Source organism: Salvia hispanica, chromosome 3 (assembly GCF_023119035.1).
Source record: "Salvia hispanica cultivar TCC Black 2014 chromosome 3, UniMelb_Shisp_WGS_1.0, whole genome shotgun sequence".
NCBI classification, from domain to species: domain Eukaryota; kingdom Viridiplantae; phylum Streptophyta; class Magnoliopsida; order Lamiales; family Lamiaceae; genus Salvia; species Salvia hispanica.
Window position 1 is genome coordinate 37,761,118 of NC_062967.1, and position 15,466 is coordinate 37,776,583.

General features: G+C 32.5%; 1 protein-coding gene across 1 annotated transcript; it reads left to right on the forward strand.

Moving 5' to 3' along the window:
• The first annotated feature begins 2,483 nt into the window (after positions 1 to 2,483).
• On the forward strand, positions 2,484 to 3,932 carry LOC125212554 (membrane-associated kinase regulator 5-like). Its single transcript, XM_048112762.1, has 2 exons — positions 2,484 to 3,416; positions 3,499 to 3,932. The coding sequence occupies exons 1-2, from the start codon at positions 2,546 to 2,548 to the stop codon at positions 3,558 to 3,560; spliced, it is 933 nt and encodes a 310-aa protein (XP_047968719.1). The 5' UTR covers positions 2,484 to 2,545; the 3' UTR covers positions 3,561 to 3,932.
• The last annotated feature ends 11,534 nt before the right edge of the window (positions 3,933 to 15,466 follow it).

Below are 15,466 nucleotides of genomic sequence, written 5' to 3' on the forward strand. Positions count from 1 at the left end.
TATATTATGGAGTAGTAGAAATTTATTACTTGTACTACACAAACAAAGAATAAACGCGGCAACACAATAAAGCACTAACGAACGGAAAGGGGAGAGCAAAAACATGAGGCTTCGTCTCACAACCAATTGAAGCCACAAAACGCAAGATCAAATAGTAGAACAACAACATGAGTAAAATGAGAGGGAACACCAACCACATGAGAGCATCCGCAATGGTCGGCTAGCGACCGGCTAGCCGATTCGTCGCGCTGGCCGATCGGCTAGCCGAACCATTGCAGTCGGCGAGCGAAATCGGCGAGCTGGCTTCGGCGTGGCTGGCCGATCGCTTTCGACGCTGGCCGATCGGCTAGCGCCGATTTTTGTTTTTTTTTTAATTCTTTTTTTTTTTAATATTTTTTAATTCTTTTAAAAAAAAATAATTCTTTTTTTTAATTTTTGAAAAACTATATAAACGCGATTTTCTCTATCTCTAAATTTCTGTACAAGAGCAACATCTAGCGATGGACAACAACAACTAGCCCCCGTTCGGCTAGCGGCAAACTATAACAGATTCAAGGTGGCTCGTGTGTGGAAGCCCGAATTTTTTTTATTATGTTATTTTTATGATTTTTAGTTAATGTACTTTTTTTTATTTAAATAAAATTAATGAATTTTCCCGTATATGTCTCGTAAATTTAATTCCGTATTTTAATTGTAATTTTAATTCCGTAAATGTAGTATATTTTGAATTATTTTTATTGCGGCTGGCCTATGGCTAGCCTAAATCTGATGTGGCAGGTGGATTTTTTAGTGTTGCTGACGTGGCAGGGGAGAGAATGGCTAGCCTATTGCTGGCCTATATACCATTGCGGATGCTCTGAGAGAAGAATGGGAGAATCACTTCCTTAACCACGCGAACACAACAAAAAACATAACGGAGACTGACATTTCAGAGTTCCCATCCCTTAATGTTATATTGTTTCAATTGACCCTCTAATTTTGTTCAACTAGTCAATCATATGATCTAATGTGAAGAGAAAGTTTGGATACCACCCTCCTGCCCAAACTCCAACTATCTAAAAAAAATAGTCCTTTTCGAATTCTTGGAATTTAATCAAGTTACGAATGCTTTTATAGACCACATGTTAATAAAGAATAGGGAATCCAAAGTTTCTTGTTGAGAGTTCTAGATTGTCCATCCATGTTATGGGTTCTTTGAGAAGATAAATTGACGAATTCAACATCCGAAAACAAAAGTATCTGATCGCACTAGAGAGTCTGCAATTGAAGACACCGTGTTTCGGTCAATATATATCCCCTTGCTAAAGATGCAAACGTAATATTTCAACAATTATTGTCTTACCAATTAAGTTGTGATTTATCCACGATAAAAAAATACTATATTCCCTTTCGTCCCAAGATAGTTGAGTTGTATTCGTTTTTAGATTGTTGCAAAGTAGTTGGATTATTTCTTTTTTGTCAATAACATTATTATTTTCTCATATTTTACATTTTTACTATCTCTTCATCTCTCACTTTATTCCTTACTCTCACCACTTTAATTTGTTAAATTTGTGCCCAAAATGAGAAATTATATTTGGCTTAGCACCATAATTTATCCCCAGTTTTTAGCCAACTTTTAGCCAACTGCTCCAATGGTTTCTCCCTTATTTCTCCCTTATTTCTCCCTAACTCAACATTTCATTTTTACATCATTACTAATTTAATTGTTTTATTTTTGTATATAATAAAGCTAGCTAATTTAATTTATAAGACAAAACAAATAATAGTAATAAAGTTCGTTGTATTAAACATGAGTAAACATTACAACGACGAAAATTAATTTTAAAAAAATAGTACAGGAATGGAAAAAAAAAATTCAAAGTAAAAAAATTCAAGGGCGGTGGGCGCGGTTTCTATTTGCCCACAATTCTTCGATCATATCGTGTTGTAGAGAGAAGAATGAAGAGAATGTGTGTATTTATAGGGGGAAAATTAAAAAAAAAAAAAAAAAATACTATATTCCCTTTCGTCCCAAGATAGTTGAGTTGTATTCGTTTTTAGATTGTTGCAAAGTAGTTGGATTATTTCTTTTTTGTCAATAACATTATTATTTTCTCATATTTTACATTTTTACTATCTCTTCATCTCTCACTTTATTCCTTACTCTCACCACTTTAATTTGTTAAATTTGTGCCCAAAATGAGAAATTATATTTGGCTTAGTTGGTACTCAACGGACCATCAACACCAAATAGTCCAAACTACCTAAAGCCTGAGCCCTAGTCATGGTCAATCTCTGACCGGTGCACCAGTTATTTCAGTCCTGCTTAAACAGTTCTACTCCTCTGCACTCTGTTTGGCATTATCCTCTTTCCTCTCCCTTTTTCACTTTTCTCCTGCCTTACGTGGTACCGCTTTTTATCTCTCTCCAAACATGACGCTACCTATTCCTCCTCTATATTTAGCTTCCTTCTCCTTCCCAATCCATAATTCAACCCTATTCCTCTCTCTAACTTCCATATTCTCTCTCTAAAATTTCAGATTTTCTCTCTTTTACACTTTAGATGGAAGCGCTTGCTCTTCTCAAATTCTGGAGAACTGCTGCCGCCAGAGCTGACGTGAGCTCCGAGGGGGATGACGTGCGCAATGCGGCGTACGTCACCGACGACGATGACTCCGACGAGGACTCGTTCTTCGACTTGGACTTCAAGTCGCCGGAGCGCGGTGGTGCGGCGGAGGAACGCGACGGAGATTCGAAGAAGGATTTCCAGTTCATTGAATCTCCGAGAGACGTTCTCCTAACTAAAAACGACGATTCCTCGAATTCAAAGCCGTTGTCTCCGGTGACGATCCTCCGATCAGCTCCGAAGTTTAAGGTCTTCATGCTAGGTTTCAGGAAATCGTCGAAATGCGGCGAGACGAAGGCGGATCCGGCGAACCAGCTCTCGAAATCGTCGAAACTCGACCGGAGCAACCGTTTCTCCGCCAATTGCAGAGTCGCGGCGGAGGCTCCGGTTCTCACCAGAGACAACAGCTTGAGGAGCAAAATGATGAGAGAGAAGAGCTTCGATTACGAGACCGCTTCCGACGCCGGGTCGACGGAGAGATCCGTACCTAGGTATTTGAAATTGATTAAGCCTTTCTACGCCAAGGCTTCGAGTAAGGTGAAATCGACGGATTCCGTCACTCCGTCGTCTTCTCCGGTGACCGCGGCGGTTAACTTGTCTCCGCGGAAGTTTTCAGAAGGCAGCCGGATCGGAAGCTTTAAGATCGTGGCGCGGAATTTAGGAAAGAGCCGTTCGGCGTCGTCCGCGGCGACGGTAGGCGTTGCGCCGCCGTCGATCCGCCGCAGAGACGATTCGTTGCTGGAACAGAACGACGGAATCCAAGGCGCTATTCTCCATTGCAAAAAATCACTCAATTCTTCTTCACAAGGTAACTTCAATTTTTGTATACATAATCGGATTAAAGTGTTCAAATTCAAGCTGCTAATCATTCATTATTCAATTAATTTCAGATTATTCGCGATTATTCCCGCTGAGAAATTCATTCGAGGAGCAAAAGCGGTGCAGCATTTGAACCGCAGCGGGAACGCAGAAAGCGATGATTTCAGCATGACGTCATATTTTCCAGAGCTATGATGATGAAGATGAGATTTTATTAGGATCTTCTTCATGTAAATTTAGGAGTAAAAAGAAAAAGAAAAATTCAGAAAATAGGAGGTTGGGCAGAGTGTGAATGCCCAATGAGTAGAGCGTAGTGTAAAAAGTAAGTTTGAAAGTCTGCCAAAAATCAAACGAGGAATTACTACGAAAAAAAGAAGAGGGAAATATGATTAAAGAAGTTTGGTGTGGCTGAATTTTGGAGGTGTCTTGGATTGTAATATTTCGAGTTGTTTGTGTATGTATGGATTAGTATTTTCTACTTAAAATTAAAGTCATGATATGATCATTTGCGTTTGTGGATTCCCATGAAAAATCAAATTATTTAATTATGGTGACTTAAATCTAAAGCTGACAAGCAATGCAGATTGGGTGAGTTACATATATCATCATTATCATTCTAATTTCAGATGTTTATTTTTGAATTTAACTTTCTGATATGTTGCTTTAATAAAAGGATATATCTCTACCACCCCAATTGATAGACTTTTGGCCTTGTAAATCCAAACTAGCAGAATTAGTCAGGTTCAACTAAAAACAACGTTGTGAACGTTCTGAATAACTATGGTCAAACCAAACAAAAGGACTTATCCATGACAAAAAATTAAAGAGTGAACTATATAAATAGTCCATGGACTATGCGTTTATCTCGCCAGTGAACCCTGCACTTTAAAAATATCCCCAGACAACCCTGGACTAAGCGTTTATCTCGAAAATGGTCTTTTTTCACTGTTTCGTGACGAAAATACCCTTTTAGGGGGTTTGGGCAATTTGGTCTTTTTACATTTTAAATCTGATATTATTTCAGCTTATGTACTAAATCTCATATTATTTCAAAATTATCTTTTTCTTCCATTTTGCCATCCTTCACTTTGTTTCTTTATTTCAATATTATATTTAATTTTATAAAATTAAATTTTAAATTTCGATTCTTAAATATCAATAAAAAATTTTAATTATTAAAATTACTATTAAATAACAGATTAATAGTTTTAATCAATATTTGATAGCGTCTAATATTTAATCAATAAGGTACGACGACACCTTAGTTTTAATCATAAATAGATCACAAACACGATTTATTCCGAATAAACATGCATCTAATGTAAGACTAATATAATTTTCGTTTATTAATTTGAAAGCAATCAAAATTAACTAGAAAATTTCAACAAAAATTCTCCTATATCAAATTTTTAGTAGTATCAAATTTTTAGTCAACTTCATAATATTTTTAGTCAAATTCTCTTATACATTAGATGCATATTTATTTCAGAATAAATCATGTATATGATCTATTTATGGTTAAAACTATTAATTATTGATTAAAACTAAGGCGGCGTTGTACCTTATTGATTAAATATTAGACACTATCAAATATTGATTAAAACTATTAATTTGTTATTTAATAGTAATTTTAATAATTAAAATAATTTATTGATATTTAATAATTAAATTTTAAAAATTAATTTTATAAAAGTAAATCTAATATTGAAATAAAGAAACAAAGTGAAGGATGACAAAAGGAAAGAAGAATGATATTTTGAAATAATATCATATTTAGTACACCACAAAAATAATATTAGATTTAAAATATAAAAAGACCAAATTGCCCAAACCTCCCAAAACCCCCCAAAAGGGTATTTTTGTCACGAAACAGTGAAAAGGGACCATTTTCGAGATAAACGCTTAGTCCAGGGTTGTCTGAGGATATTTTTAAAGTCCAGGGTTCATTGGCGAGATAAATGCATAGTTCAGGGACTATTTTTGTAGTTCACTCAAAATTAAATTACTGTTTCATTTGTCTCGATTTAGTTAAGGCGTTGCTTTGTAAGCGAGATTCTAAAAATGATGTCTATTTTTTAAAAGATGAGTAACTACGGAAAAGAATAATAAAAGTATTTGAAAAATGGCTTCATAATCTTAGAACAATACATATTCAGGCCATCCATAATGAGGCGGACTATACGACGGATGATGCATCGTTCACCGCATAGTCCGCCACTGCAGCACCCCACCCTAAGTCCAATCCTTAGTCCGCGCCCTATGCATCGTCCGCCCTATTGCAGGGAATAAGGACGATAGTCCAGACTATGCACACGTTTTTCATTTTTTTTTTTTGTATTTTCTTCTATATATATCACCAATTTTTTTTACTTCATTTCACACCTTTCACCCCACTCTCTCTCCCATCTCAATTTCTCTCTAAATTCAATAATGAATTCCAACGATTTCCATATTTGCAAATATAAATTATAAAAAAAATAAAAATAAATACTGACAATAGCATATGCCTTTAATTTGTGGTGTTTTTATATTTTTATTCTTGCTAATTGATATATTTGCAAACATAAAAAATAGGATTAATGAATTTTTCTAGTGTTTAAATATTCAATTAATAAATAAAATGCATAGGGCGGGGCTTAGGGCGGACTATAGTCCGCCCTATTGCTGGCGGAATGAGCGGAGGCTAAAATGCTGATGTGGCGATGCATAGGACGGGGCTTAGGACGTCGTATAGTCCGCCCCATTGTGGATACCACGAGGACAAACAAAACTAAATTTATACAATGCTCAAAGTCGACTAAAACTGTTTTTCACAAATAAGTTGCTTTTAATATATCACTACATCGGTGTCATTATAGTTGAGTCATATTCATTTTCTAACAAATATATTGTAGTTGAATTATTCGCATTTATGACAAAAAATAATATATACTAACATTTTTTTTATCGCTTCTACCTTATTTAATTTTACTTACTCTTCCACTTTACTCAATTATACTTACCTACGAAATAGTATTTTATTTTCCACATATAATTCACTAGGGGAGTGATCAATTGCTAACTCATCATTTAATTGCTAACTACAACTAATTTAAGGCTATAGGATTTTAGAAAACGTGTGGTCTACAATTTGCCACGTGTAATTTTCGTTTTTATTAATAAAATAAAAAAAGATAAAAAAAACGTCAAATTAGGGTTTTAGATGAAAATGTCAATATAGTGTTTCGGAAATATCAACACAATGCTTTGAGAATGTCAACACGATGCTTTAAGAATGTTAACCCATTACTTATATTGACATTCTACATGTATTATATCGACATATTTTATATAGTATGTTGATATTTCTGCTTTACGAAAAAATTGAAAAATTTTGAATTTTTTTTTCAAATTTTGACGTCGGAACATATGCATATATGATATCGTTGGAATCCTTATAAAATTATCTTTAATTTGATATATGCTATATGAATTTAAAGTTTTGGGATTTCTTTTAAAAGTTAGTTATAACTAAACATGTAGTTAATTGACATTAATACCCCTATTGATATTTTATGGAATTAATCATATGGCTTTATTGACGTTTTTTGTTGATCGTATTGATATTTCTTATTGATGATCTAGGCCCTTAACTTGAATATCTAATGATTATTATTTAAATGTAGTTAGCAATTAGGTATTGAGTTAGCAATATAACACTCACCTAATTAACTAAATATAAGTTTCTTAATTTTCCTTTGAAAAGAATTGTCTTAATTACGATAGCACGGAGGGAGTACTATGTACAAGTATAACTAACTAATGTAAGATAATTAACTAAATATAAGTTTCTTAATTTTCCTTTGAAAAGAATTGTCTTAATTACGATAGCACGGAGGGAGTACTATGTACAAGTATAACTAACTAATGTAAGATAATTAAACATTATTGTTTTGGATGCCCAACTTCCTTTTCTTCACGCTTTATAGAAAAAAATGAATTATATTTTTATTGATTGAATAAACATTATTGTACAACTCGACACGGCCATAAAAAAAAAAAAAAACATTAACACGACTATAGGCTCTTAAAAAAATGATCTTTAGCCTAACTCTATATACCTTATCTTGAAAGTTCCATGTTATTTATAGTTTCAAGAAGTTTGCAATTTTCATAATTGTCTCATCTATCGTTTTCAACAAAATATTGGATGATGTAGTAACCTACTTTAAATATGTGAAAATATTTTAGCTATATTAAGAATATCAATTTCCTTCCGGAGAATGTTTACTTGTTTACGTAATAAGTGGTGTGGCCACTCATCACATATTTGTCGAAAATACTAGAAATTGCATTTTATAATTAATAATTCACTTCAATTACTGTATAATTAAGTGAATTCGATTAACCTAACATACTTCAATTACGGCAACGGCAAGGCTTACAGCGTAGACCCAGGGTCAATGGATAAACAAGTGACACTTTCTAGTCAAACAACAAGAATAAATGATCCATCACTATCACGTTTTTTTGTTGACCATTTCTCATTCATCATTTTATTTATTTCAACTACTCATACCGTGTTAAATGTTACGAGTTTCACATCCTTTCATGATCAATGATCTATCTTTTTCATATGGCTCCTTTCTATATAAGTATACTGTACATTTGTATTTTCCAAAGGGAAATCTGAGAATTGTAATTAAAGTTATTATTTAAGAATAAATTGCTGCAAAACCCACAAATTTAGATTAAATTTTGATTCGTCCCACAACTTAAAAATCAGCCATAAGATGTTAAAAACTGTGAATTTTAGCATTTTTCCTATCCCATGATGAAATATTCGATTTTATATATGTAGTATCTTGTTAATTTGGCATACACGAGTTTTAAATTGATGACGTGGTTGAGTTATTTGCTAAATGTGTTGAGAAAATTGATAGCTTGGATATGTGGTCTAATTCTCGTAGAATTTTTTCAGATGCCTGCAATATCACTCAAATTAGATTCTCTGGAAAAAAATTGAGAAAAATGTTAAAATTTCTAGTTTTTATCGATAAATTTTTGAAATTCAGAATTGGACCAAAATTTGTAGTTTTTGGAGTTTGGCCTTACATAAATCGAACTAAAAGTTAAGTAAATTGAAAATAGTATCCCGATATGGATCTCAGAATGATATATGCCTACTATGTTCAACAATCAAAGAAAACTATAGTATGGCCAAAATGAATTCTTTATTTCACTAACAACTGATCGGTAATTTTCGATTCCAATTCGAATCAACCAATCCAATACATATACCACGTTCATGGTATGAGACAGGGTAAATGTATGATCGTGGTTGTAAAAACACAATAAATGTGATTACTTTGAATATAGTAATTAGAAAGCTTAGTTATTTTCAATAAACTTGATTTCATAATATTATTATTAGGGCGGACAATTTTTGACACGACACGATAATCCGACACGAATCCGCACGAAATTATTGGGTTTGGATCAAGTCTTATTGGATGCGGGTCATTATTGGGTCGACCCACTAAGAACACGAAAAAATCGGGTCGGATGCGGGTTGGATGCGGGTCGGGTCGGGTAACCCATTAAAAATTAATATTATTATTTTTATTTTGAGTAAAGATAAATTTGCAAAAATTGTATACACAAAATGCCCTTCAAATTTTAAAAAGGATAATATTAATTTATTTTGATTAGATAGCATCATTAGTTACATATTTTTGTGACTAATTTGACTTTATTTATAATTTTTCATTTTTCATTTGTATTGTTGTACAATATGTACCAAGACCCTTATTAAAAGATAAAATTTTAGAGAGAATAACCATCCATAGTATTTTAATGGAATAATAATGGAATAATTTTTTATTCATTTTATTTAAACTATCACAATGATATAAAGATAAATAAATTGCTTTTTTTTACAAAGTATAAATTAGGAAAACACTCTTTTGTTAGGAAATTCTCTCATATTATTTTTGAAACCATTGATATTTTATCATTAATTTCTAACTTTTAATTTTGAAAATAATATTATACATATTGGTTGATTATATCTAAAATTATTAACATTATAATATGGGTCATTCAATGATGAGACATTGTTGGACTCAACACATATAATAGTAATACAACATTCAAATGTATAGCACTTGCTCCAAAAATTGATAAGATCATGAAAAATTATTAGTATTACTATATGATAAATCACAATATTTTCAATATTTCATTTACTGTATTATTTTAATATTACTTTTATAATTATTTTCATAGTGCGTAATAATATCATAATAGAGATGGTATGATGATAACATGTGGAACCCAGCATGTAAGTTGTAACATATCCTTTAATTATATGATTGCTATATAAATTGATATATTTAAATATTATGATAAACCACAACAAATTTTAGACCCATATTATAAAATTAATTTATGATTAATAATCTGTTATATATTATAGTGCATCAAATGATACATAAGAGCTAGTTCGACGATAGAAGGTTGTTGCTATCAACATCTAGGCGTGTGACACTTCAAGTATATTAGTTAATATATTCAAAATATATAATTATGTCTTCATTCATGTAATTTTGGATAATAATATTAAATGACCATGTAATGACCCTACTTTGCATATTTCTTCATGTGTTATAATATATAGAAAATATTTGAAATTACAAGCTTCAAATTATATTTCAAATTACAAAAATTAAAGTAGTCGAAAGAAATGAAATAATACAATGTACGTGAGAGATCCAAGTGAAAAATAAAACTAAATCAATTAGTGTTTAGAATAAAAGGATAATTTGAATAAATTTATGAAAAATAAGTTTATACTTATAGATACAAAACGTTAATTCAGATATTATGTACTAGCAAAACTAATCAACAAATAATTTTATAATATAATTTATTTTACTATTATATTCTTTTTATTTTGATTCAATAAATTTAATTTAGTTTTTAGTATTTTCACTCTTTTTTGTTTTGTTATTTTTACTTCTTTAGTTCTTTTATCTTGTTTCAAATTTTTTTGTTGGGTTTTGGAACAAAAGTTATGTATTTGGAACAAAAGTTATGTATTTTGTTGGGTTTTTTTGGATTTTGTTGGAGTTTTGTTGTTTAAAATGGAACATCTTCATGCTATATGGCTTTTTAAAGTCTTGATCATTTTTTGAAGCAATATGTAATCGTGTTGTTATCGTGCTTAGGTTGTTGTCGTGTTGTTATCGTGTCGGGTCAACCCAAAGTGGTTCGTGTTGGTATCGTGTTCAGGTCGATATCGTGTTCTTATCGTGTCCAGGTCGATATCGTGTTCTTATCGTGTCGGGTCAACCCAAAGTGGTTCGTGTCATTATCGTGTTCGGGTCGTGTCCAGGTCGTGTCCGGGTTTGAAGGTGGCGGGTTGGGTTCGTGTTCGGGTTTGGGGTTTCCTTAACAGGTTGGGTTCGGGTTTGGCCTTATTGGGTTGGGTCGTTATCGGGTCAACCCGATAACGACCCAATCCGCACGATTTGCCAGCCCTAATTATTATATGAATATGAGAAATATACAAAATTTTATATGAACCAACATTTGTTAGAACTTTATTGAATTGAGTTCCACAAGATATAAAGCCTATGACTTTATCTTTTCTTTCTTGTCTCATATCTTAATGCCTATGGGCTTCACAGAAACGGAACTTTTTTAATTCTAGGCTTTATTCAAGTTAATGAGGCCCAATAAGCTGTCAATTTTTATGCAGGCCCACACTCTAAATAAAAGTATAAAACATCTTCTGTTTTTTAGGAGAAATACAATTACATTTTCTTAATATTATAAAAATGTAAAATTATGAATTAAAAAGTTAGAATTGAGAACAAGTTGTCTACAAAAAGACAATGCTAATATTATAGTGTCTCATAATTCTCCATTCCATTTTACCCTTGTAAATAATTAAATCCTAGATAAAGTTAATTTTATCTTATCTCATACCAAGTACTCCATATACGATCATAGTAGTACAACTTATGATAGCATTATTTTGTGCCGACATGTTTTAAATGATACTACTATCCAAATGTGACGAGCATATAACTTATTTAAAGTTGTACAATCTCAAATAGTGTCTCGGTAAATATCCAATGAATACTACTATGAGCAATGCAATATTGCGTTTAGAACAAAATTAACACATTTTAAATTCTTCTTGACAGCTGTCATGTGGCATTCAATTAATAATATTGAGTTCGAAATATTATCCATACTACATTGCCGTGTTCCCATGAAAAGTTACCTTATTGCATTTAGGACAAAAATAGCACGTTTTAAATTCAGCTTCATAATTGTGCATGTACTAAGGAGTAGTACAATAATTGAGTAAGAAAATTTATCCACATTATCAAACCGTAGTAAAATGTAAAATGTTTTACATATCCACATAACCATTTTTCTGCGCACATTTTTTTTTTTTTGCTTTGCTCTATTTTGTCGTTATATATTTGGACCGTTGCAGTTTAATACTATTATTACATGCACAATTAAGTTATCGTCGATGTTAAACAAATCATTCATAACTTGCAACAACATGAACATATTTAAGACTGCTTCATCCTTCGTGGTTGTAGACGGGCTTTCAACAGCTATTATGAGGGGTATTTGGTCGAGTTATTTATCAAATTCATTTTCAGTTTCTAACTTTGTTTTGAAATTATCATAAAAAATCATGGAGGATGAGAGTTAGCCAAACGCAGAATATTGTCTCAACATGAGCAAAACTTCAAGTAGTTTCTTCTTCTAAAAAAATCAACACCAGAGAAGCTTTTTAAATTGAGGCTAGTTGGAATGAGAATGATCGATGTGTTCAATACGGAAAGTATTGAGCACCTATTTTTGCTGCAAGTCTTCTAGTAACCTTTGGTATCACTAGTGTAAGTGTTTGTTTGGATATTATTTTAGTTAAATTCAGCGTATACATGTTATTAAGTCGATCGTCACATTAGTTTTAATTGGGCTAGAAAAGATAGGGCGTAGCTAGCCTATGTCTAGATGGGGCAATATTGCCCCTCCTCACCCCCACTCATCCTTCTATATTTTGGTAATTTCCAAAATATATCAAAACTTCTTCACTAAATGCCCCTTATTAAAATTCATAAAATTACCCTGGATATAATTTTGCCCCCGTGGCATGATTTTCTGGCTACGCCCCTTAGAAAAGAGTCTAGTCGAGTCATGTCAGGTTGAGAAATTATTATACAATCTATAAAGTTTGTGCTATTTAAGACCAGTTTTTAATTAAGTTCGTCAAAAACACAAGAACCGGACCAAAATTCATAAATTTAGGGACCAATTTCTTTTTAGGAAGAAAGTAGTCATTTTAATCTGATCAAATATACATTTTGTTGAAAATTAACTATGTTTGTGTTTTTGATTGTATTACAAACATACACTTCATGAAAATACGAGATTGTTTGTTACATGTAGGGAGACGTGTTACATCTATTTAGATGGATTCTATCATCATATGTAATTTAAAAAATTGTAAAGTACTCCATAAATGAGCACTAGACTAGTATAAATAGAAGTGTAGGCCATAATCTTCCACCACATCCAAAGCAAAAAACAACCAAATACAAGTAAGAAAGCCATGGCTAAGCTCCTCCAAACCCTAATCCCACTCCTCTCCTTCCTCCTCGTCCCCTCCAACCCCATCCACCTCTACCACGACGGACGTGGGCGGGGCGCTGCTCGGGCAGGAGGTGACTGCCCGGATCAACTACGGGCAGGCGACGAAGCTGATCAGTGTGCAGGTGAGCGCGGGATCGGAGAGGTATGTGCAGGATTTGAGCGCTTTCCTTCCGCAGATGGTGGAGGTTGGGATATCGGGTAGTACCGGTGGGGCGATCGCGGTTTTCGACGTCGTGTCGTGGTATTTTACTTCGACTCTTGTGAACACCGGCGCCGACTACATTGGCCAATATGTGTGATTTGATGGTGTAAGTGTGGACTTAGCGATTCAGTCCTACAAATAAGATGATGGCAATATGTTTATAAGGGCTTGCCATCTAAGTATCATGTATGTACGTACCAATGATTAATGAAATTACTTTTTATTTATCTTTTACTCTACTATCTCTTCTCACTCATATTTTATTTTCTCACTAATTAACCCATTAAACACTCATTATTTATTTCCCGTGCCAAAACATGAAACAAAGGGAGTCCCACTACAATTTATTTCTCTCGCCTCTCACTTCATATATAATTTCTCTTCTCTTCTTATATTCATAATCTTTATGTTTTTCCCCAATCAACCTAAGATTTTTTCCCGTAATCAATTATTATAGTATTTGTGAATTTCATGTACTCCATCCGTCCAGAAAAGTAGGACACATTGTGAATGACATGGGCTTTAATGTGAAATTGATGAATTTTAATGTGAAATTGATAAATTAAGAGAGAATGGAAAAAAGTAAGAGAGAAGTAATGTTAGTGAAATATAGGATCTATATTATTAGTAAGAGAGAATAGGAAAAAGTAATGGAGAAGTTGTTGAAAATTTTCATTTTTTAAATATGCTCTATTTTTCGTTGACAATAAAAAATGACAAATGTGCTCTATTTTTCATGGATGGAGGGAGTACGATTTCTTATTTTCTTCCAAAGGATTGAATCTTTTCGTCAAGAATCTTTTTATGTTGTTTCAACAAATCCAAGACTCACAAGCAAATCAATCTCAATTTCTGTCGCAGATTAGCAGAATTATAAATTGCTACATTTCCTAAACAATTCTAATACTCAAAAAATGGTGTTTTATCATCAGTTAAACCATATCTTCCCATGAATCCTAGAACGACCCAAACATCTTTCCATCAAAAGAGAGTGAAAGGAAGAGAAGAGAGAGAGAGAGATGGGAGAAATAAACAATTTTATTGTACTTAAGCCCAAACCACTGTTATGCAAATAAACTTCGCTATTGCATGCATTATGTTATTGTCAATTGACGTATACATCTAAGTTGTCTACGTGGATACCAAAACACCTAATTTTATTGTTATGCAAATGAACTTTGCTATTGCATGTATTATCTTAATCGTCAATTGATGTATGCATCTGGTGGTAATGAGAACAACTAAACAGCCGTGAATCACGTGTATTACTACTCTCTCATCACATTCTAATTAAATGGAGCATTTCCTATTTGGTGCGAAATTGTATGCACTTTTATTTTGTGAGTCGGGTGAATAAAGCATAAGAGAGAATAAAACACATATAATAGTGTTTCTATTTTTGGAAATGTACCAATTAGAGTGACACAAACAAAAAATGAAAACGTGTCACCTAAAAGTGGGATAGAGGGGTATATTTCAAAGGAAAAACTGCCAGAAAAATTACGAAGTTTGGTCATATTCTGAGACCTGATTAACTCTAAAAAATGGTCAATTACTCTTACATCCATGAAATAATGTCCACATTTGCTATTTCGGTCCGTCTACAAAATAATGTCCACATTTATTTTATTTTCCTTTTATGCTAAGTTGACCCTACTTTCCACTATCTCATTTCACTCACGTTTCATTTCACTCACGTTATATTATATAAGCAATATGTAAAAGTGAAATCATTATTCTACTAACTTTTTCATCTACTTTTTTTTTTTTTTTTTTTATATTTCTTAAAACTAGCATCAACTCAAACTTAAAAATCATAATGGACAGAGTATATCATAACTAACATTTTTTTTCCTCAATTGTTTTAACAAAATTTCAAAATGTTATATGCCATAAAATCATAACTTTGATATTCTTTTAATTCTCATCATTAGTTTTAGAGGAAAAGATCTAAAGTATTCCACTGACATAAGATTTTACTACTCCCACATGCAAAATTTAGCTCAAATTCTTGAACTAGAGACGATCAAGAAAATTGTCAAAATTATAAATGTAATTAATCATTTATAAAAGTTCAAAGATTAAATAAAATTTGAGCAACTTTCACTTTTCTGATCTATAATAAAATATGGTTAAATAAGCACTAGACTAGTACAAATAGAGGTAGAGTTGCC

Bases quoted from the DNA above. Each gene is read 5' to 3' on its own strand.
- LOC125212554 (XM_048112762.1), top strand. From the start codon at position 2,546: ATGGAAGCGCTTGCTCTTCTCAAATTCTGGAGAACTGCTGCCGCCAGA. The intron at 3,417-3,498 runs GTAACTTCAATT...AATTAATTTCAG, and splicing joins ACTCAATTCTTCTTCACAAG to ATTATTCGCGATTATTCCCG.